This window comes from Drosophila pseudoobscura, chromosome X (assembly GCF_009870125.1).
Source record: "Drosophila pseudoobscura strain MV-25-SWS-2005 chromosome X, UCI_Dpse_MV25, whole genome shotgun sequence".
NCBI lineage: Eukaryota > Metazoa > Arthropoda > Insecta > Diptera > Drosophilidae > Drosophila > Drosophila pseudoobscura.
The window spans coordinates 4,369,814-4,392,370 of NC_046683.1; the positions used below are offsets into that span (position 1 = coordinate 4,369,814).

The following is a 22,557-nucleotide window of genomic DNA, read 5'->3' on the forward strand; positions in this document are numbered from 1 at the left end:
GATGTGAGTCGTGTATCATGCGGCATCTGCTAAGCTGGGCTCCCTCCCCCACTCTTTTCCGACCCCTGGCCCGAACCTCTTTCCCCCCGCCACACAAATTTTACTGTGACGAAGGACCGGGCCCGGGACAGTCTGAGAAGCTGTACCTCGGCCTGAGAACTTCCTTACAAAACATGGAAGCGATCCAGGGGAAATCCTTAAACTAAAGCAGAGTTCCCAAGGTAATGAAGGCGAGGCCGGAGCAGAGGAGTCGCCAGAGAAGGATACTTCCAGTTTCCGCTCGAAAGCTCCGTCGGGCCCAAAGCATAGCCACAACGTTTTCTGTTGTTCAATGTGCATTCCACTTAATTTTGATCATTTTACCTGGACTTACCGCCCCCGCAGGACAATCATGACACATGTTAGCGTGACTTTGTCCTTGCATTCGCATACAACATCTTGAGGCTTGCGCAGATGGGATAGATCCCATCAATCAGTAAATAATGACCCAACATACATATAACATATCATAACTAGAGCCAAATATCTTAAGTATTATGGTACTTGGTGGGGATAGAGCCAATTCCGAACGGAATGGAGATATATGGACGCTTGGGGGGCACATAATTGCGAGACAGCCGCACTGAGAGCCCGCAAGAAGAACTACAGAGAATGAATATTGCAATATTTCAACTTGAACTGAAATGTATTCATAGTGATTGACTGGGCTGTGATGATTACAATTAGAGTTAGGCATTATACGACCGCAAGAATACTTCAGATAGAATGCAAATGTGGCTGCCCTGCAGCATCGTAGGAGTACTAAGTTAATCCTAAATCTATTAGTCTTTGGCTCAAGCGTCGCGTTCGCGGTTCTGCTACTGCTACTGCTACTGCTTTCGATAGTCATCATTGGTCACGTTACGAGGGCGACGTCATTGGTCGGTCCGTTTCGTTTTGCGCTGACGCAGTGCATCCTTGGCGTCCCGGCCATGGCTGTGCTTGTCCAGGGACTTTTCCACCATCAGATCATCGGCATCGCCACCACCAACATCGGCTATGTCAGACTTCTCGTCCAGCGAGAGAAGATCGTCGTCGCGCAGGCTACTCATGCTCGTGCTGGAGAGGATCACACTGCCTGCACCGGACTGCAGCGTGTTCGTGAGCCGTGCGTACTTGATTTGTAGACTGTGCAGCCAGCTGGCGTCGGACCAGTGGTACCAGCTGAGCAGAAAAACGACCAATATAAAGAATAGATTGGTGCTAATGGCTGGAAATGGATCAGGCGCAAACAGAACAAAATAGAATTAGATGATAGTCGCCTCCCAGCGTGCCAACTCAATTTAAACATACCCACTATGGCCGAAAGGACGGGCCAATTAAACATTATATAACGCAGGCCGGTAAAATCAGCCACTATGTGAAGGGTGACCGTATAGAACTGGATCTTCTGCGACTGTATCTCCACGTAGACATCGGTGATGGGGTGCTGTCGCTCCTCCAGATAGCGTGAGAATATCTCGACGGGCACCTGCTGGAACTCCTCCTTCCAGCCGAGCACATACAGGGGACTGAGGGCCCACGTGGATATCATACGGATGAGCGGTGATCGATAGCGCATCATTGCCGAGCGGCAGGAGTGGCCGCGCAGCATAGAGTCATAGTCGCGCATTTCAGCGCACACCATGAACATGCCCAGCTCAAGATTCTGCGGCGACTCTGGCATATCAATGTTCACGATAACCTTGTACGCCTGGCCCACCATCAGCAGCTGTTGCTTCTTGGTCAGCGAGACGTGGGCGTGGGGAAAGGTGCAAGGCGTACTTGTCTCCAGGCACGTTCTACATTTGGTCAGATAATCGTTATAGAATAGAATCGGGAACGTCCCGTCGGGATTTCTCTGTACTCACTTGAACTGCATGTGAACGGGACGCGTGTGCGAAATGGCCGGCATGTAGATATAGTAGAAGGCCGCGTACATGAACACTGCCAGCCAGATGATCAGGACGACGGCAAAGGCGATCAGTCCCAGGCGCAGCACCAGCTCCCGCACAGTTCCGACCTTCTCGTCCGCTTTGCTGCGCACCCGATCGTACACATTCCACCCCACATTTAGAGCTGGACGGACCAAAAAGCGTCGCCCCAGGCCCAGCGGATCGAAGCAGAACACGATGAAGCGCAGCAGGAAGTTCATGATGTTGTTGGCCTTGACCGAAGCGAATCGAGCAGCGAATGCACCACACAAACTGAGGCGTCGCCAAGTTGACAGCAACTAAATACGGTTATTGTTATTGCCGTGCAATAAGTATTCTGTACGTATCAACCGATTGCTTATCGACTTGATAGTGGACCGACCGGCTTTCGGTTTTGGGCTATTGCTAGATTTGCCCGGCCCTCTCGCTCGCACGCACGCTTGCCCCTATGGCCCAGAGCTGATTCATGTGCTCTGAAAGAGTCCGCCCGCCGTCGATAGCAAGCGCTAGACGTTGTACCAGCTCAAAGGTCAACGGCAGCGACAACAGCGCAACAGGCAGCAGATTTGAGCTTTTGGATTTCTGGCATTCGTTGCCGGCGCTTTCAATTATTATTGTTGAGATGATCAGATTTCGGATAGCAACAACATCCACTGTTTATTTAGTTAGTCAGTCAGCCGGTTGTGGGATCGGATCATTCATCGTGACCGAACATCGAATGCCGAAAAATATCATTTTCCTCAACCAATTACATATATAACTGCAATATATAAGGTGGATAAACAAGTAAATATATGCTTGAATATACTTTTTTCATACTAATACAAGTCGAACAAATAAAATATATTTAAATTTAAATGTTCTCCGGAATTTGTCGGGCTATCGATATTCGCCACCGATACACGAAACACGAGCACTCACGACACAGCCCCGGGCGATTGTTGTCATTGTCTGGAATTTTTTTATACATACACACGTCGGCATAAGTATTTTGACAAACTACGCAACGCTTAGCGTTGAATTTTGACCAATTGCTTCGTGTTACAGCTCTCTTATCTTATTTACTGCTAAGTAAATGAATTCATAAAGTATATTGCAAATTATCTTCGTGGTTGCATTTTGCGTTTTCTTAATATGCTTCTTATTCTCATTCGTAATCTCATCTTGGCTGGACAAAAGTATTTTGTCAGAACTTCAATTAATTTGCATTGATCTGCTGTTGATAGAAAGCGAAACCATTATTACGGATTATCTCAGTTTAGAGATTGTTTAGAGATTGATAAAAATAGTTTTCGTTCAATAATTCCGAAAGGAATTTGGTGAATCTCTTACTGCCAAGGTAGACACTTTTAATTTGCGACAATTTAAGCAGGATGTCTTGAGAACTCCTCGATCGGTTGCCAATGACTTGAAGGAAACAGGAAAACTTGATGTCAGTGAACGGGCAATACGCAGACGTCTTAAGGAAACTGATTTTGGAACATATATTACCAGAGCTATACTGCAACACAGTGCAATAAGTTAAAGCGCCTTGAGTTTTAAGATCTGCACACGGCGGCGCAGCAACAGCCAAGACGGTAAGTCCAACAATACTCGCAGCAGACAAAGAAGTACTGGAAAAAAATCAAACTTTTTTTTAGGAGAAAACCAACAGTTTTAGCTACAAGCAGATCAATGAGTAACTATAGATACCAGAATGAAGCTGGTGGTGGAGAGCGTGGCTACAGAGGTATAGAGGTGCGCACATTTGTCAGCACTTGCGTGAAGTACATGATCTTCATGCTAAACTTCATATTCTGGCTTTTCGGTGGCCTTCTTCTGGGCATCGGCATCTACGCATTCAAGGACAAGTGGGAACAGGCCAATGGCGGAGTCAGGCTGGAAACCATCTACGATTGGATACTCAACATTTCGCTGGTGATGATCATCACGGGAATTGTCATATTTGTGGTAAGCTTTGCTGGCTGCCTCGGAGCGTTGCGCGAAAACACCTGCCTACTGAAGTTTTACTCCATGTACCTGCTCCTTTTCTTTCTCATGGAAATGGCCATTGGTGAGCCGAGACGATTTCGATGTACCTTGGCGGCTCTGAACTATGAAATTCTCAATTTTAGCCATCGTTTGCTTCGTCTTTCCGCAACTTATGAACACATTCCTGGAGAAGGAGTTCACAGAAACCATTATACACTCTTATCGCGATGATCCCGATCTGCAGAATTTTGTAGACTTTGCCCAGCAAGAGTTCAAATGCTGCGGACTTAGTAATGCTGGCTACCAGGATTGGGGTAAGTTCACGCCCATGGCAACAATATATGACTATAGATTGAATTAAACATTAACACTCAACGGACCCACAGGTAAGAACGAGTACTTCAACTGCTCCTCACCGTCCGTGGAAAGGTGCGGGGTCCCCTATAGCTGCTGCATCAATGCCACCGACATCAGTTCGGGTCTAGTCAACATTATGTGCGGCTATGGGGTGCAGGAGCACACTGTGGTAGCCGCCAGCAAGCTCATCTGGACCAGCGCATGCATCGAAACCGTGCGCGTCTGGGCTGAACGCAACCTGTATGTGATTGCTGGTATTGCCCTGGGCATTGCTCTCATCCAGCTCCTTGTCATATATCTAGCCAAGACACTTGAGGGTCAAATCGAGCTGCAGAAGTCGCGATGGGCGAGTCTCGAGTCTCCAATTTATGAATCTGGTGCACATTCTTAGCCCACGAAAATGTATATATGTACATATGTATACGAACAAAACCTATACTCATCGACAATTGGACCAAGCAACGCCATATTATGTGTGGTCTGTCTTTGTATTGCTTATGCGCAATCTCTGATGTACGTACGTATTGTATTTTAGGATCCGTCATGTGTTTAATCCCGTAAATAACACTCAGAATACACTCGAGTGCGCAAGCACAACATTTTCGACATCTTTCCAAAGTATCCTTCAAAACGAGAAGCATTTATTTAACAGCGATCCAATTGCATTTCTTTTAGTGGAAAACAGTATCCAGTGCTTTAGGCAGCCCACAACAAAGCACACAATCCGTTTATACAATATTATATTATAACAATTTATACAATTTTACCACATATAGCCTATAATTCATAGAATAGTAGTTTTAATCATATACAATAAAAAAAAAATATAAGACAAAAGAAAAACAATTGCGAAAAACTGTTTTTAAATTCCATTAGGCAGTGGTCAATGGTTAAAGGCAGACCAAATAAACTGAAAAAGATTGGAAAACAATTTGTTTTTAAATGGATTTCTAGTGCCGCTTGCTGCCCCGGTCCTTTCTTTTTTACTTTTCCACTATTATCGTTCTCTTGCATGAATTAACTGACAATCAGTAAATAAAAAATTGTTTATATATTTTATATAAATATTTTATAACATAGTGAATGCTATGAAACTATCAACTAAAGGTAATTGCTATGTAATTAAAATCTCTTTGTCTGTTGAAGCTCTTAAAGCTAGAATGTTATACATTTTATTCCAGATTTCAAAACTAATTTCAAATCATCAAGTTGTCAGCAGTGGAATTTCCGGTGCAGCAGTCTGGTCGCACTACTGTCAGCGAAGCGATATTTCCACTGTGGTATCGATAGCTTAGTCTCTTTAAATATTATACCGAAATTCCCCGTCTGGAAGCGTGGCGTGCAGTAATATGTTTAATAAAATTATTTGTCTTAATATTCAATAGCAATACGGATAGAGTCTCTTTGATTTTGGAGCATCAACAGATTTTAGCTAGCTACCGATTGTATCGTTCCACTGTTATCGCAAACGTTACCCGGCATGCGACTAGTTTGAGTAGTTCCATCTCTATTGCTAATACCACAACGTGCTCGGAAATTACAAAAATATTGAGTTGAAACGAGCGTGTGTTGTGCCTGTTGATTGCTTAACTTAAACTTGTTCGTGTATGTTTAACTATTCTGGAAAAAATAAGAACGAACGCAATGAACGTAAGTATATCAACGCGAGACAGCACGTTTTTCCTGTTTGGTTTCACTAATTTGAAATACCTTCAATTGTTAAAAGGGAAAATTGGTGAAGCTCGATTCTGCCGACTGTGAAGGCTCATCTGATGAAGGCAGCGATCATGATAATGAGCAGCATTCCGAATTGAAGGTGAAACCCGTAAAAGCCTCCAAAAAAGGCAAAGAAGCCAAAAAGACCGAAGACGAGCAGAGCAATGGAATTGAGAACAAACCGCAAAGTGGACCAGGAAACAAAATCGACAAGCGCGTGTTTAGCATTTTGAAGAACTTTCAGGATACCACAAACATAACGTCGAAGATGTTGCAGGACCTGGTTGCACTGCTCCAAGAGGAGTCGTCCGAAAAGGTTAGTTCCGAAGCGTATTTATTTATTCGCTCCTCCACCGGCAATTGCTTTATGTTTTTTGGAATCTTTCAAATGACAGCGCAACGCCACAGCCACATATGTTGTAAAACGCTTGATACGCGCCACGGGGGCGGACAACAAAGAGACGGTCGCCAAGGTGGGCAGCATCATAAGGCTCATCATTAGGAATGTGCCCGACGTGAACGAGCTGGATCTGCTGGACATTGTAGAGCGTGAACTGCCCGTGAACGGCCAGCCGAAAAAGAAGGAGGAGACACTGGCAGCAGTCGGACAGGTGATCACCGCAAGTAGCGTACTGGAACTATCCCAACAATTATCCACCGAACGAGAGCTAGCGCCTATCTACGCGAAGCTGATCGGATACATGAAGGGGCGCGAGTACCTGATGTGCTTGAGCAACAATGTGATTGTGGAATCATTTGCAACGGTGAGCCACCTACATAGAGAAATGTTGAGAAATTTCCTGATCTAATCCCACTTGCAGGTCCCCGAAAAACGTTTCGCGACAGACGTTTGGCCAGTGCTTAAGCAGGAAATTAGCAAGCCCGTGTCTCAGCTGAACCTGCACACCTGCGATGTTCTATTGGCGGTTCACGACAGCTACAACAATATTCTCACACAGGACCAGTTGATGGCCATCCTGTGGCCCAAGAAGATAGAGTATTCAGAACTATTTAAGATTTATTTCGCCGCCCCGAAGATGTACGATCGCAGAATCTATGCCAGATTCGGCAAGTTTCTCGGCACTGCCGATAAAAATGCTAAGATACTCGAATCCTGGCAGAATTATGCATACGAGCATAGGTCGCAGAACGTTGCATCAAAGGGATGCATCTTCAAGGTGACCAAGCACCTAATTATCAGCCAAAAGAACGCCAATGAGCAGCAATTAATAGATCTATTTGCCAGCCCCTTGATGGACTTTATATTGGATGAACTTTTGGCAGCAAAAACCACCAGCGCCAAGAACCAGAAGCCATTGACAATGCAGTTTCGCGAGATATGCCAGGAGTTCGAATGTGCGGTCATTCTGCTCTTTGAAAATCCTGCGACTGGCGACGAAACCAAGGCCAGAATATTGAGCAATTTGCTCAGGAAGAGGGGAAATTTGAATGAGCTTGCCACAACGCGACGGTTCACCGAGACGTTGTTGAACACGTTAAAGTACGGAGGCCTCAAGATACTTTTCGACCTATACGCGTCCCTACTGGCAACGCCTGTCGGCATGGAAGAACCTCAAGACAATGGCCCGCGGAACCAACTAGAATGCGTCAGCCAAATGCAGTCCATCTTGCAACATCCCGAGCTTTACGCCAACAAAAAGGAACGCTGGTCAATGCTGAAGACAATACTGACTGCCGGCGTTTGCCATGTGGCATCTGGCCTGCAGCCCTGTCTGCCTGCCGCCTCAATCCTAAGCGATTCGACTGCCGATCGCTGTAAAACAATATTCATTGGCTTACTTATACGCAGCTGTCACGGTGACATCAAAGAGCTCAGCAAAGATTTGCGAAAGACTGTCGAGTTTTTGAAGAAGTTCTTGTCGAAAACGGAGAACGCTAACGCCCAACGGCACGCACCCAATGCTGACCAGCAGCTGGCCTGGAATGTGCTAGAAAAGCTGCAGCACAGCGACGACAACGAATCCAATGCCAGCGCTCAGATCATTGAAGTTCTGATATTGTTTGTGGGTCTGGCACAGTACACATCCTGCTGCCAGCTAAAGATAGACATCCTAAACGATCTGATGGTCTGTCGCAATATGAAAATGAAGGAACAGAAGATGGAATCCGAGGTAAGGTTTGGGGGATAAGGGAGAGAATATGCCTTCGAGGATTTTACAATTTAATCTACTCGAATAGGAGGACCCTAGCTGGCAGGAAGTGGTCACGGACATCTTGCTGCAGCTGCTGCTGGAGACGGCTGGCCATTGGCGTGAATTCACCAACATAATTGTCAAATCGATGCTGCCATATCTCGAACAGGTGCACTTGACGCAAATACTCCAGCGCCTGGATATGGATTCGAACCCTCTGGGCGAAGATGAGAACGAAAGTAGCAGCGATGAGAATGAGAATGAAAATGAAAATGAGGGGGAGGGGGAGAGCAATGACGATGATGACGATTCAAGCGCTGACGATGATGACAACTCCGAAGACGAGGACGAAGATGCAGCCACGCTAGAAGATAATGCCTTGGAGAAACTTCGCGACGATGTACGCCAGGCGCTGCAGAACGGCGATGACGGAGCCAGCGAAGCTAGCAGCGTGGACTGGAACGATGTGGCTGAGGAGAGCGGCAAGCGCCTCGATGAGTCCCTAGCGGCTATATTTAAGATGCGCAGTCAGGCGTCACAGCGCAAAAAACGTCCAACAAAATCCGATCGTATTCACAGCACCACCTTGCTACACTTTCGTGTACGCGTCCTAGACCTTGTCGAAGTGTTTGCCAACAAGAAGCCAACCATGAATGTAATCCTAGATGTGTTGCAGTGCGTTTTTCAGGTGTTTTGTCGCACCATCAACGACAAGGATCAGCGACCGCTCCAACATGCCAGTCAGAAGCTGCTGGCCAAGCTGGTCAACAAGGAAATAATATTTGAAGATGCCCAGGATCGTAGCCAGATAATCGATGCCATTGAGGAGCTGTTTGCTGCCACCAATTCGGCATTGGAGGCCAGGCAAATTCGCGGGGCCCCCAACTCGCATGAGTTGCAGCAGCAGCTGACCATGTGGCGCGACAAATGCTTCGCCGCCTTGATAACCCAATGCTCCAACAAGGATGATGTTGAAAACAGTGTCGCATGGCCGCTCCTGAAACAAAAACTGAATGAATGGCTTCCAGGGCGCAAATCCAAACAGTCGCTGTCCAGCTTCGAGTCCATCTTCCAATTCAAACCGACCTGGCCAGGCGTCAGCCAATTGGTTGCTCTATTAGTTTCGCATTTGAATCTGACCACACATCCGATGAAACGCCAAATAATTCTGAAGCTATTGAATGCGCAAAAGAATCGCTTCAAGTCCATGCTACACGGCCAAAAAGCTGTCATCCAGGGGCTGGAAAAATATGCGACAGATTTGATGGAATCTGCCCCAGCAGGCAAAGTACAGGAGCTTAGGGCTCTGAAGCAATTTTTAAATCCGGCACTATGGGACACCAAGGAAAGTGTGTCGAAGATCTCCAAATCATTGGAGCAATTCCTTCAAAATGAGAACACCGGAAAGCGTAAATCAACAGCCGGTGATGGTGCTCCTGTCTCACCGAAGAAGGCCAAGCAGAAGCATTCGGCTTAATTAACGAATTACAGTTTTTATCTAATAAATAATACAAAATATTTGTATCGTATCCCCCCTCCTGTACATGTACTATATTAGTATGTATTTTGAAAAATATAAAAAAAAGAATGGTTGCGAAACGTACCTGAAACCACATTTTTTTTAATATATCAAACAATAATTTACAAATGATAGGAAATAAATACATATACATATGTATGTACATATATGGTTTGCTTTTATTTGGTGGAAAAGAAACAAATAACCAGTCGTAATGTCTTCTGTAAAGGGCACACCTGCCTCGACATCCAGTTATCCCCCACGGGAGTTAGTTTATATAAACTTATACGTATGTACATATAGAGGTCTGATCTGCGAAAATTGTGCTGGGTTATCTTAATACATAAAAACAAAATTATCTGCCCATTCGTGTGTAACATTTCTTTGCTATAGGACATAAAATCTGAGGGACGGACGTTTCTATGTCAAATTCATTTATGGACGCACTCTCCATAATCTTTTTATCGTCACGGGCAATGGTCAACGTTTTGCTTATTTTATGGCGGCACGCTGGGCCGCCCCTAGCTTAAAAATAAGTTCAAATACAAAAAATACATTTTAAAAAAATGAATGAAGAGGGACCTACAGACCGGGGCTATCTGGAACCACCTTGTCAGTGGCGCTGGTGCGCGGAAAGTAAACGTGCTGTCGTAGCGCGCCGCCGGTCCAGGGTACCATGGTCTCGTTTTTGTTGCCCCGTTTGTTTGCCACATTATTGATGACAATCGTCAGAATGTCAGCAATATGATCGCTTTGGAAAAAAAGAAAAACGGTAAAGGGTACAGGGTACAGGGATATATAAGGATTGGGGATTGCCGTCCGTGAGTTACCTATTCGAATGCTCGACAATGGCATCGCACAGACTTTGAATAAACCAGCTGCCTGTCTGGGTGTGTCGCAGCGCTGGAAAACCGGGCACAGTGGACATGGCTCGCAGCATATTCAAGTACTGGCAGGGTGACTTTGTGCTGGCATTGATCTTGTACTAAAGGACAAAACAAACAATCGAAGAATTAGTGGAAATCATGGGTGTGTGCTTGACATTTGGTTTTACCGGCAGGGCATTGTTTTCCTTGTCCTCCTGCTGACACGCCTGGATGACGACAAGCTTTGGTTTTTCGTACAGATTTTCATAGCTACAGAGTACATTCTCGATATCCGATATGCGCAAAGCAACGCTATTAGCGCCATAGACAGCATCCTCAAAGCCGTGCGACAGAATACACACCACCAGAGACTCGTGCAGCAGGGACCGCTTACAGGCCTGCCGTATATGATGGAGCATTGACAGATGGTCGAGATTATCGTGGGCCTCAACCTTGTAGCCAAGCATGGAGAAGACATTAGTTAGCCGCTGCTTGTCCATATCGGTGCCATTGCGTAGCGGCAACTCAATTGGCGGCAAGTAGACCTGCAAGAGCAGAATGGAAACACTTTAGTCACCTTTGCCGACGACAGTAGTGGCGTCCGATAGATTCTGGTTTCATTGGCACCTTGTAATCATCGTTGGCATCCCGGTAAAACTCCTGCTGGTTGATTATCAGCGCAATGCCAGCATTCTCGCGACTCAGCTGAAGTGCATTCTTGGCCCGGGGCCGGGACGCAGCCGCCGTAGGGCTGGAGCTTTCGTTGGCAATGCCATTGCCGTCCATTGGAAGCAACACATTCGGTGTAGCAGGGGAGCAGCTGGAGGTGGCATAAGCGTTGACCGTATCGACGAGCAGCGTGGCCTGGGCATGCAGATCGTTGAACTTGAAGTATTCGATTAGCAGCTGAACATCACTGCCGTTGGCATTGAAGTCGCCCAGCCGTATCAGACGTCGCGTCAGCCAGTCAAGTAAAAAGATCTCCAGATATTCAGCGTCATAGAAGCGCAGCGGATCCCCGACGCTGTTCTTCTCCTTGATATCAAGCACCATTCGACCCCTCTGAGCCAGCGTCAGCTCCTCACAGATCGTGTACAGGCTCTTTAACAGCGGATGGATATGCACACGGATGCTGCCAACGTGGGGTAGGTAGTGCATGCGCAGCTCCTGCCAGCAGAGTCCGAGTTTGCGCAGCACCTGCCGCGCCCCGATGATGCACAGAGCCTCCACGAGATATTTGCGCCAGGTTTGGGGCTTGGATTTGGCATACTGGCTCAAGATGTCGCTGTGCGGCCAGTCGGAGGCAGTGGCGCGGGCCAACACCAGGAGCTTTTGCAAAATATACGTGGCAGTGGAATGCTCGTCCCCATACAGCAGGAAGGACAGGCTCACCTAAAGGAAACAAACAGATTACAACGTGATTGCTGTCTGTGTCTGGGGTACCCACCAGTTGAGCAAAGTTCAGATCGCGCTCCACATAGGGCAGATCGAGGACATCGATGCTCTCCAATTGCGTCAAGATATTGTGGCCGCTCATGGTGTTTGGTGGAGAAGTACAGAAAACACGAAATAGCGAAAAGTAACACACTGTTTTGTTAATCGACCCAATCACGCAATAGCACCATGACAGAAAACAGCTGATCGGGATCAGTCATCGGCAGATATGTATGTATGTATGACATATAAATGCGCGAATCGAATGTACGTTGAAAATATTTAATTACTTTCTTAAAACGTGCGGACCTTTGCGCGCCGAAAACAATCTAAAAATAAATAAAATATGATCGAATTCTTTACGAATGTACGTAGTACAAACAACAAAATTTCGGCTCCATATATGTATGTACATATGTATCTATTATCATCCGAACACACAAGGATGCCTTGCAAATGCATTTGCCTTACATACAACTTTCTTTAAATGACAACTCCATTTTCATTCTAATGTAAGCAATTCCAAGCATTGCATAGAAAAAATAAAAACGAAAATAATTGAGAAAAAAAAATTCGGAAGCGAAAACTTGCAAACAAAAAAAAGTTTAAATAAATTCGAACAAAGAAAAACGAGAAAAAGGTAAGATGCCCTAAGGGTACAAAAAAAAACATATTCATTTACAGGCATTAAGAACAAGCAGCTATTTGGGTTTTAACAAAAGATTATTTCAATTGTCGTTCATTACCAGCAATTTGTAAAACGCAGGTATTTTATTTAGGGTATCGATGGCGGTGCATCGCAGGCCAGCCGGGCTGACAAGTCTTGTTTTGCTCGTATGCGTGAGCGCAGCCTTAGAATACTTTCCTAAGCACTTAGGATTATAGAGAACTATATATGTACACAGTTCTAGACCTCTATGTTTTGCCGGAACAATTATATTTTTAACCATAGTTGGCTATTTCAAAATAGCTATACAATCATTTTCAAAATAAAACCCCTATACGTTCCGCTTATTGTCAAAAAAAACTGATATGTTCTTTGTAGCGACCCTGTGCATCAATCATTATACTCAATAATTGGCTTATCTGATTTAAAAACCGTGAACTACAGAAAAATAGTTTTGATTTTCACAAAATTCAGACAAGTAGTTCCGCTTATGTTCCCCAAAAATATATTTTCAACCCAAGCTGTATATGGATATATGAATATACATATATAAATTTAACTCCACCCTTGGGTCTTAACCCTACATATCAACATATCAGTATATAATGGCGCATTTCATCAATTTATGAAATCAAACAATTTATCTTTAGCGAACTGACCGAACTGCCTTTTTCTAATCGGTGTTTGGTTTAGTTACAATATTTTGATATTAATTTAAGAAAATAGGGTATACATATGTCCATACTCATAAGGCCACCAAAAATTAAACACACACTGCTACGTTTCATGGCGTACACATGTGTATTTTATATAAAAAACGACTACCAAATGATATCGCAAAAGACTCGCAAACGATATCGCAAAAGGCTCGCAAACGATTCCTTTGCGAGCTATCTGATACTTTCACTGCCACAAACTAAACGACACAAGTATCATATTTCTATCATATGCTGGTCCGAATGCGAACCTTTTTTTCGGGTTAAGTCTCGCATTTGACTCGTATGCGATATCATTTGTGAGCGTTTGGTTTGCTGGGCACTTACGTTTCATGCTTTGACCTTTTTTGCTTAAACCGTATTTTAGCTACAATCAAATAAAAAGGAGTATTTAAAATTTTCCAATATTGTAGAAAATTGAATTATCCGATCATGGACAGAGAATTAGACCATTGTCGACCTGTGGGTATTAAATACAGTTCGTATTGTTTTCTGCGGTTTAATTCAAGTTGTTATCCTGTTAAAATAAAGGGGGCTTAAGTGGGCTAAATTAACATCAACTTGTAAACCGTGTTTTAGTCCAAATACAACACATAAAAGTAATTAGAAGTAGTTAATTTTGTAGAAATTGTAACCACAACAAATGAGTCCCATTCTATACACAAACATGTTGCTAATTCCATGCACACATACCCTGGGGGAAATGGATGATATAGAATTGCGGAAATGTGTGCCATTCCAGGCTCTAATTAATGCAGAAACTAGATAGGCTCCATTTTAAACGATATTTTGATATTAGTGGTCTTCTTACAGAGACCAAGAATTGGTACAGAGATCAGGATTTATATATAAACACCTAATCAAATGCATGAATAGACCAACAAAATCCAATCCAAGACAAGGTCTTTACTAATTACGTTTGAAAGTAGCTTGGATATCAGTATCTTAATAGAAACAAAATAGGGTATAAAAATGCCTATACACGCATCATGTCTTCAAATACCAGCAACACTGCGGCTGTTTTTTTGTTGAACTATTTTGTTTAAGCCTTGTTTTAGCCAAAATACAATAAAAGCAAGGTCTAAAAACTAGCCAATCTCGAAGAAAATGTATTCATTAACGGTTTAAAATAATGTGGGCAGAACTAAGGGTTTTAGTTAACCAGCATTATTCAACGGAATATCAAAAACGAAGAATATGTAAAATAGAACTTGAATTCGTCAGTATATTTACGGTATATTTTTAAATGAGACGGTATGTCTCAGTATATTTCTGAGGGTCGGGCGGGTATATTTCATTGATAATTCCGCGGTCACACTCATCTAGTAGAAATTTGTTGAACTGTTCACAACGCCTTATGTTGGACGAAGAAGTTTTATTAATTTAATGTATTTGTATATTGTATTCTGTCTATGAGCGTCACAGAATGAAGAAAAGGGAGAGAGAGAGAGAGAGAGAAAGAGATACTGGGGCCAGGGCCCCAGGCAGAAAAACAGAGCGAAAGCGAGCGCCAGACCCGCACGCATACACATAAACCCAACCACACGTTCGTGTACATATATGTACATATATAGCAAAAGAAAAATCTTGAACGATGCATTCGATTTACGAAATGCTATTTTTTCGTACCTATACATTCATATATGTACATATGTATGTATGTGCACACACATCTACTGCGCCGCTACTACGATATACATACATATGTATGTCGATGTATATGTATAGCTTCATATAGTTCCTATATATACATACATATCTTTATTCACCTACTGTACCACTTCCATTATGTAAGCAGAGCGGGAACGACGCCAAAAAGCGACAAGCAGAAAGAGAAACAACAAAGAAAAACCTACAAGAAACCCAAAAAACAAAAGCAAAGAACCCATCACATAACCGAAAATTAATCGAACAGAAATGTTATAAATCACTAAAAGTTGTAAATGTTCCATCAAAACGTAAGAGAAAATGTTTTTCAGGGCTCAAAATGTTTGTGGTTTTGGCCTAATGCTGCTGCTGCTGCTGCTGTTGATGCATTTGTATGTATGTACGTACATGCATACATATGTATATGTGTGTGTAAGCTGTTCACAATAATTCCTCAATGCCACGCCCCATAATCGCCAGCAAGTGAGAGGGAGATTTTTCGATCGTTCAAGGCTTATGTACATGCATACATCATACAAACGTACATACGTATATACAGACATATGTATGCTCCAAACCCCCTCGCCCTTTGCAGTCTTTGATCACTGCGTAACTTTCTGCATGTGTGTGTGTTAGGTCCATGCAAACTGCGCAGATGCGCCACACAGAAACACTCCACTCCCAACACACACACAAAAAAACACACACCTTAAACATTCGCCTCATGCGGCTTCCTCCCCCTTTCACTATTTTTTTGTGGAACAGCTACAACAATCATAATTAAGGAAAATAATGCCAAGTGTCAAAACATTATTCACAAATATACTATGTATGTATGTACACATTTTTTAACTTCACTACACGCAGCGCACACTCATACACACAAACACGCATACACCTTTGTACAAGCACGCGACGCATATAAGAACGGGAGCCTCACTTTGTACATAGCTGCACAAGCGAGAGAACATGATAAACAGACCCAAAAGTCAGAATGAAACAAATACACACACGCGCTAGCGTCCGTCCATGGAGCTAGCGTGTATGTACATGTGTATGTATGTAATGTAAGAGTAGTTTTAGCTGTTTTTTTTTTGGCTCTAACTGTCTCCAATTAAAAATGCCAAGTTTTTAAAACATCTGTGCATATACAGGCATTTGTATAAAAACCATAAGATCAATCTGTACAAGCAGTCATACAATAATTGCCTATGTATATTGATTGACTGAAAGTTGAGCTCACGCACACTAATACAGACGCAATATGTACATACATATGTGTGTGTGTGTGTGTGTGTACAGTGGAATAAATGCAAACTAATGTGGAGTGTTGTTCATCGAAGATCCGTTTACTGACGACACCACCAAACGGTGCTTTTACATACTGGAACACTGGAACTATTGTTTATCAAAATCCTGGCCAAGTTGTTATATTGTATAAAAATAAGTGAAAAAATAATGGACTATAACCCCTGGTCTGGTCCTTAAACCTCTTTTCTCTGCCTTTCCTCTCATGCTCTGACGTTATAATCCATATGTACATATATCTGAAAATTTCAGTTCTATATGTATTTGGGAAATTCGTATAAAACATCCCCGATCTTTCTATGACCTTTCCTTTATGCATATATCTCTGTCTCTCTGCAGAAATCGTTGATAAACTTTAAGGTTAGAATTTATTGATACAAAAAAAAAAAAACAAAAAAAATGTCGTCAGCTGTGGCCGTGATTGATTTGGCCGAGGATCTTGAGGATGGTGAAATCGACGATGATGAGGAGGAGGAGGAGGAGCCGCTACCGCAACAACAAAAAGAACAACAGCAACAGAAGACCCAAAATAACGACGATGAAGTGCAGTTTGTTGGTATCGAAATGACTGGTCAAAACAGAAAAAATTGCGACGAGGATGTGGTCTTTATGGGCCTCTCCTTGGATGTGGGTGGTTCGCCCATGAATAGCAAGCCAAAAAAACCACGCCCTCTCGAAGGTAACCCTACCCCCCCTCCCCCCACCCAACGGGCCAAGTTCTCACTCCTCAATCTTCTCCCGTACCATTCAGATGATCATGCTTCCAGGATCGAGAATGCCATTGCCAATGCACTGAAGAAGAAGGGCATTGAACCGCCCATGCCTAAGATGAAATCCCTGAATTGTGAGACGGCTGCGTCGGCCATCGGCGGCGAGGGTGCAGGTGGCGGCGGCGACGAAGGTCCTTGTGGAGAGCCCCTGACCGGCGCTGCATGGACGGCCAGTCGCAGCTTCAGACGCCGCAATCGCAAAAAGAAGCGCGAGCGTGAGAAAAAGGACAAAGAGCAACAGGTGAGTCGCTGTGCCCCATTTCCATATCGATTATTAGCTAATTTGCCGAAGCGTGACCGAAAAATTGGCACCAAAAGCCTGACCGATCGATCGATCGATCGATCGTTACGGATGATCTCTTGCGACCATGGAGTGTTTACGGCTGCCAGTTTGTTGCCAGAACTCAGACGGTCAAGAGATCACACACATCTAACTGATCAATGGGTGGCCAGAACTGGCATATCAAATCCCCATTTATATGTCAACAAGTCTCCGATTTAGAAGCCATTTTGCCTGTTTATTTCCCCCCCACAGAAACGCGCCCGTCGCGACGATGACGATCTAGCTGTCGATGGAGGGGCCAGCGATGACATGGACATGGAGTACGAGATGATGAATGTGCGCGGTGGCAGTCCCCCGCCCGCAGGGACGACAAGCATAAATGCGTCCAGCCAGCCGGGGGTCTCGGGCGCTGGTGGTGATGGTGGCTGCGGCGGTTATGATTCCGCCCAGGATCCGTATAGCAGCTACGATTCCTATTCCGATGATGATGGCCCTCCCGTCGGGGGCCAGAGGCGTCGCCAGCGGAGAGATCGCGATAAGGATCAGCGTGGGGGACGCAAGCGTCGCGATCGTGATCGTGATCGTGATCAGGACCGTCGGCAGGGTGATGGGGGAGGTGGAGGAGGATCTGCCAGCAAACGAAGCCGCCGCGACTCTGGCGACAGTCCAGTGGTCGAAAAATCCGGCCGCATCGAGCCCCGCAAATTGGAGCTGTGCAAATTCTATTTAATGGATTGCTGCGCCAAGCGTGACAAGTGCTCCTACATGCACAAGGAGTTTCCCTGCAAATATTACTACCTGGGCATGGACTGCTTTGCCGGCGACGAGTGTCTGTTCCATCACGGCGAGCCTCTGTCGGAGCAGCTGCGGAACATACTACTCAAGCACATGGAGACGGCGCCCAAGGAGATCCTCGGCGACTTTAAGCGCATCTCCCGTGAGGTGGCCCTGGGGCAAATGACCCGGCGCCATGAGGCGCTCTGCGAACAGTTTGGACGGGACAATAACTGGACGACGCTGGCCAGTGCCGGTGTTGGTCGTCGTATGGACCAGCAGATGCCACAGCAAAAGAATCAAATGCAACAGCAGCAGCAACAGTTACAGCAACAGCTTCAGCAGCAGCAGCAACAGTTGCAGCAACAGCTTGCGCTTCAGCAGCAGCTTTTGCAGCAGCAACAACAACAACAGCAGCAGCAGCAGCAGGCACTGGCTATACAGACAGAACAGCAGCTGGGAGGATCCATACCATCTCTCCTAGACATGGTCATCAATCCACCCGCCGTAAACGAAGCCGGAAAGCCGGAAAAGAAGCGAAAATCCCGCTGGGCTGAAAAACCCAAGGGAGCAGCAGCAGCGGCAGCAGGTGGAGGCGAAGCAGATGCAGCAGGAGCATCAGAAGTATCTGCAGAAACCACAGGCGAAGCAGAGTCCAGCAAAGCACCTCCCGCCAAGCAGCTGTCTCCACATTTAGATCTGGAGAATCTCAAGGATCTGCTACCCGCCGACCATATGGCAAAGCTGAAAAAGCTGGGCATTAGTAATCTAGAGCAGATGCTCGAAGTGCCCTTTGGCCAGCTGACGGAGGTGGGACTGACGCTGCTCGAGATTGGGGATATACAGCGTAAGGCATTGGAGGCCAAGGAAAAGGCAGAGAACAAGTCAGAGCCAGAGGGCACAGCATCCGGCAGGTGAGTCCATCTAAGCAAAATCCTTGCGAGTAACTGATTTCTATTTCCATTTCCATTTAAACCCGACAGCAGTAATCCCGCCGCCGTTGTGGAGGTCAGCAGCAACTCCAACAGTAATAATGGTTTCATTATGGTCGACTACACTCAGTATCTAAAGGATGCCCATGTCAGCTTTACCAGCAACGATCTGCGTAAGAATCCCTCTTCGCCTCTATCTCTATCTTTGTCGTTATCTCTATTCCTTTTGTCAATGTACCTTCCTCTTCTTTCAGTCGACGATGATCGCGACGATGAGGAGCAACTGGTGATTGATGATGGCAACGAAGAAGAAGAAGAGACGGCATCATCACCAAAGGAAGACGAGGCCCCAATGCCGTCCGTCTTTGATTTGCCAACATTTATGAGCAACATGACCGGTGCCAAGCCAGTCCGGCTATCCCCAGAGACCCTGCAGCAATCCACAACCGCACAGAGTGCCATCTCCCCCACAGAAGCCTCAAACGAATCGACTGAAGCGGAAGCTGCTGCTGCAGCAGCAAAGGAAGAACCAGAGAGTGCCAACGATGCAAACAGTCTGTTCAGTCGCCTACTGTTTGGGGACAAGCCACCCGATCCGGTGACCCGGGCGGCATTCTATCGCGACATAATACGCAATCCGTTCAAGGCACACAGTGGTGACGGTGACGTGGACTCGGCCAATGAGAACTCAAATTCGAATTCCAGATCCCTGACGCCCACACCCACACCTGAGCCGGGATCACAGTCGCCCAAACAGCCCCTGGATATGCCCATAACGATGCCCATGGCAATGGCAATGGGAATGAAGCTACCATCGCTCGTAAAGTCGGAGCCAGAGCCAGAGTCCACGCCCTCACAATACGAGCGCCCCTCCCTATATGACTACGATAAGGTCAAGGAGGAGAAACGCGAGGCGGCCAACCGCCTGAAGGCCAAGTCCAGTGCGATCCAGCAGCGGGATATTGATATGCGTCTGCCGTTTGAGCCGATACGGCACTACCGTCCAGCTACCGAGATAGATGCGGCCATCTTCTCGCACATGCCCATGCGTTGGGAGGTGAACGAAGTGGAGGTGGAGGAGCCAAACTTTTCCCAGCTACGTCTGAGTGCCGCCCACAAGGAGGACAAGGATGTGCGCGATCCGCGCATGCGTCGCATTCTTGGACTGCCGGACCATTTGTATGCGACCGAGGAGTCCCAGTATGGTGAATCGTCATTGAATCGTTCCAACAGTTATCTCTCATCGCCCGAATCCGGGCCCAGATCACCAATGGGACGCGATGCCACACCCACATCGCCACCACCGCCAAGCTTCGGTGTGGGTCTGCCATCGATGAGTGTGCCACCGCCATCGATGAGCTTGCCGCCACCAAACCTGCTGCTAGCTGCCAACAAGCCTGCTGGCGGTGGCCCAGTAGTAGCGACAGCCGTACGCGTCGATCCACGACGTGATCCGCGCCGTTCCCATTTGCAGGCCCAATCAGCGAGCACTTCTACCGCGAGCACATCCGTAGCCGCGGCCACGGCCACAGCCACTGCCACCACCAATACCACTGGTGGGACCACACAGATCTCCGAGATACGCACCATATTGCAGAACTCCAACTGGTACAAGGATCTTGGGAGCAACAACAAGATAATGGTCAACCAGCAGCTGGCCCTGGTCTTTACCGAACTGAAGAAGTACCATCAGCAGCCGGACGGTGGCTGCAAGACCTTCGACGTCTCTTTCATTGTGAACAACCAGACTCTGCAGCAGATCTTTGCCAAGCTGGGCATATATATCGATGATAATGGACAGGTGGTTCAGCTGGCCGAAGATCAGCCAGTCCAGAACATGAACATGGCTATGGGACCCGCTGGAGTCGGCGTTGGAGTTGGAGTCGTGCTGCCTAATCTATCGCAGCCCCCGCCAAATCTAGCCCAGTTGCTGCGGCAACCGCCGCCAAATCTACTCGCGGGACGAATCTCCAATGGTATGATGATGCAACAAATGGGCATGCCGCAGCAGTTCAATCAGCCACCGCCACGCCCCAATGTGGGCATGGGTGGCATGATGGGGGGCGGTGTAATGGGTAATAATGTTGGCAATGCCATTGCCGGGCAACTCGGCGGCCTCATGGGCAATGGCAACAACAACATGAATAACAACAACGGCAACAATCCGTTCAATCCATTCGCGGGTAACAATGGTGGTGGGGGTGGAGGCGGAGGTGGAAACGGAAATGGAAATGGAAACGGAAACGGAGGCGGTGGCATGGGAAATATCAATCAAATGAACAACAACCTCAACAACATGGTTATGGGTGGCATGCCGTTTAACAATGGCATGCCCTTTAATAATAACAACAACAAGAACTTTAATAACAACCATAACAATGGTGGAGGAGGAGGCGGAGGAGGACGCTTTTCTGGTGGCGGCCACAATAATCGAAACAATCGCGGTGGGAACAACCGCCATCGCAACAACATTTAAATCGAACTCAAGAATGGATTCAACAACAAGACTTTTTCAATACCAAATGATGGACCAGCCCGCGTCCCTGCCTTGGCCCTCGGCCCCCACCCTCCCCCTTCCGCATGTGATTCGCCACGACTCATAAACTGACCATTGAGGGACACTAGGGATTTTTCCCTGACCCAAAAAAAAAACACACAAAAGACAAACAAAGTATGAATGGGGGTTTGCCTACCCCCTCCCACACAAACAAAACAAAAAAAAAAAGAAAAATCTTTAAAATCCTACAAAGAAGAACAGCAATTTATGGGCTTTGACTGCTATGTAAATGTATTCTCTAATTCCTAAATCATCGGTAAATAATTTACATTATTTAACACGTTTATTATTATTACTTTTTTTGCTAGCTATAAGGCTACCCCTTACACTTAAGTACTGATAAATTGTAATTACAAGCAATCCGCCAAGCTGGAAAAAGAAAGCAACAGGAATGCATGATTTTTGTACGACTTTTTAAGTCAAATAACTTAAATATTGTACGCTTAGATGTAACAAATTGTATATTAGACGTGTATCTACAAATAAATACCAATCAATTTAAAACGAAAATTAGTAATCAATTACGAAGAACTACGAAACAACCCGCCAAGCCAATGTATTTTGAACTGATTGTTGGTCGATAAATATCTGGATAAAGCTTTTTTATATTGAATAACTAAACAACTGTGATACATTTTTAAACTGCATTGAAAATACATATAAATATACATATATAATAAACTTTCATTTTATCAGTCGTTTTGGATTTTGGTCTGGACAACTACTTTGAGGGATAACTTTGGGAACATGTGCCTCCGTCCATATACTCATAAAGTGATCTAATAAAACTGTATCCAAACTTTGAAAAAGTTTAAAAAATCTTTAAAATAGTCTGCAATCGATATTTCGCCTCCATTTTTATGAATAAAAGAACTAGTTCACCGCTAGTTGCAGTTGCAATATAACTAATAGAGTTTTTTGAAATATTAAACCAA

The 22,557-nt window shown here is 45.4% G+C and overlaps 5 protein-coding genes across 10 annotated transcripts; 3 read left to right on the forward strand and 2 right to left on the reverse strand.

Annotated features, from left to right (window-relative positions):
* Window positions 1-656: 656 nt before the first annotated feature.
* On the reverse strand, window positions 657-2,766 carry Seipin (lipid droplet biogenesis associated protein seipin). The gene is made up of 3 exons (XM_001355533.4): window positions 1,890-2,766; window positions 1,333-1,820; window positions 657-1,249 (listed from the first exon to the last, which is right to left on the reverse strand). Exons 1-3 carry the CDS (start codon window positions 2,171-2,173, stop codon window positions 915-917), a joined length of 1,107 nt encoding a protein of 368 aa, XP_001355569.2. The 5' UTR covers window positions 2,174-2,766; the 3' UTR covers window positions 657-914.
* Window positions 2,767-2,914: 148 nt separating this feature from the next.
* Window positions 2,915-4,991, forward strand: Tsp3A (Tetraspanin 3A). 2 transcript variants are annotated; one of them, XM_033381721.1, is made up of 5 exons: window positions 2,915-3,023; window positions 3,325-3,529; window positions 3,593-4,005; window positions 4,067-4,237; window positions 4,310-4,991. In XM_033381721.1, exons 3-5 carry the CDS (start codon window positions 3,627-3,629, stop codon window positions 4,669-4,671), a joined length of 912 nt encoding a protein of 303 aa, XP_033237612.1. In that variant the 5' UTR covers window positions 2,915-3,023; window positions 3,325-3,529; window positions 3,593-3,626; the 3' UTR covers window positions 4,672-4,991. The 2 variants fall into 2 exon arrangements, with proteins under 2 accessions (XP_033237612.1, XP_002133708.2); XM_002133672.3 differs by lacking the exon at window positions 2,915-3,023 and having other exon boundaries at window positions 3,039-3,529.
* A 751-nt stretch (window positions 4,992-5,742) lies between these two features.
* Mybbp1A (MYB binding protein 1a) lies at window positions 5,743-9,759 on the forward strand. Its single transcript, XM_002133671.3, has 5 exons — window positions 5,743-5,930; window positions 6,007-6,312; window positions 6,392-6,760; window positions 6,818-8,128; window positions 8,196-9,759. Exons 1-5 carry the CDS (start codon window positions 5,925-5,927, stop codon window positions 9,624-9,626), a joined length of 3,423 nt encoding a protein of 1,140 aa, XP_002133707.2. The 5' UTR covers window positions 5,743-5,924; the 3' UTR covers window positions 9,627-9,759.
* Window positions 9,760-9,825: 66 nt separating this feature from the next.
* Window positions 9,826-12,315, reverse strand: Dredd (Caspase-8 Dredd). 2 transcript variants are annotated; one of them, XM_001355531.3, is made up of 5 exons: window positions 11,982-12,312; window positions 11,162-11,926; window positions 10,723-11,079; window positions 10,499-10,653; window positions 9,826-10,419 (listed from the first exon to the last, which is right to left on the reverse strand). In XM_001355531.3, the coding sequence occupies exons 1-5, from the start codon at window positions 12,069-12,071 to the stop codon at window positions 10,251-10,253; spliced, it is 1,536 nt and encodes a 511-aa protein (XP_001355567.1). In that variant the 5' UTR covers window positions 12,072-12,312; the 3' UTR covers window positions 9,826-10,250. The 2 variants fall into 2 exon arrangements, with proteins under 2 accessions (XP_001355567.1, XP_033241223.1); XM_033385332.1 differs by having other exon boundaries at window positions 10,335-10,419; window positions 10,485-10,653; window positions 11,982-12,315.
* Window positions 12,316-14,620: 2,305 nt separating this feature from the next.
* On the forward strand, window positions 14,621-22,132 carry su(sable) (suppressor of sable). 4 transcript variants are annotated; one of them, XM_033385329.1, is made up of 6 exons: window positions 14,621-15,309; window positions 16,646-16,985; window positions 17,058-17,317; window positions 17,612-19,047; window positions 19,117-19,238; window positions 19,320-22,132. In XM_033385329.1, exons 2-6 carry the CDS (start codon window positions 16,706-16,708, stop codon window positions 21,539-21,541), a joined length of 4,320 nt encoding a protein of 1,439 aa, XP_033241220.1. In that variant the 5' UTR covers window positions 14,621-15,309; window positions 16,646-16,705; the 3' UTR covers window positions 21,542-22,132. The 4 variants fall into 4 exon arrangements, with proteins under 4 accessions (XP_033241220.1, XP_001355566.3, XP_033241222.1 ...); XM_001355530.4 differs by having other exon boundaries at window positions 14,622-14,739; XM_033385331.1 differs by having other exon boundaries at window positions 14,622-14,739; window positions 19,120-19,238.
* The last annotated feature ends 425 nt before the right edge of the window (window positions 22,133-22,557 follow it).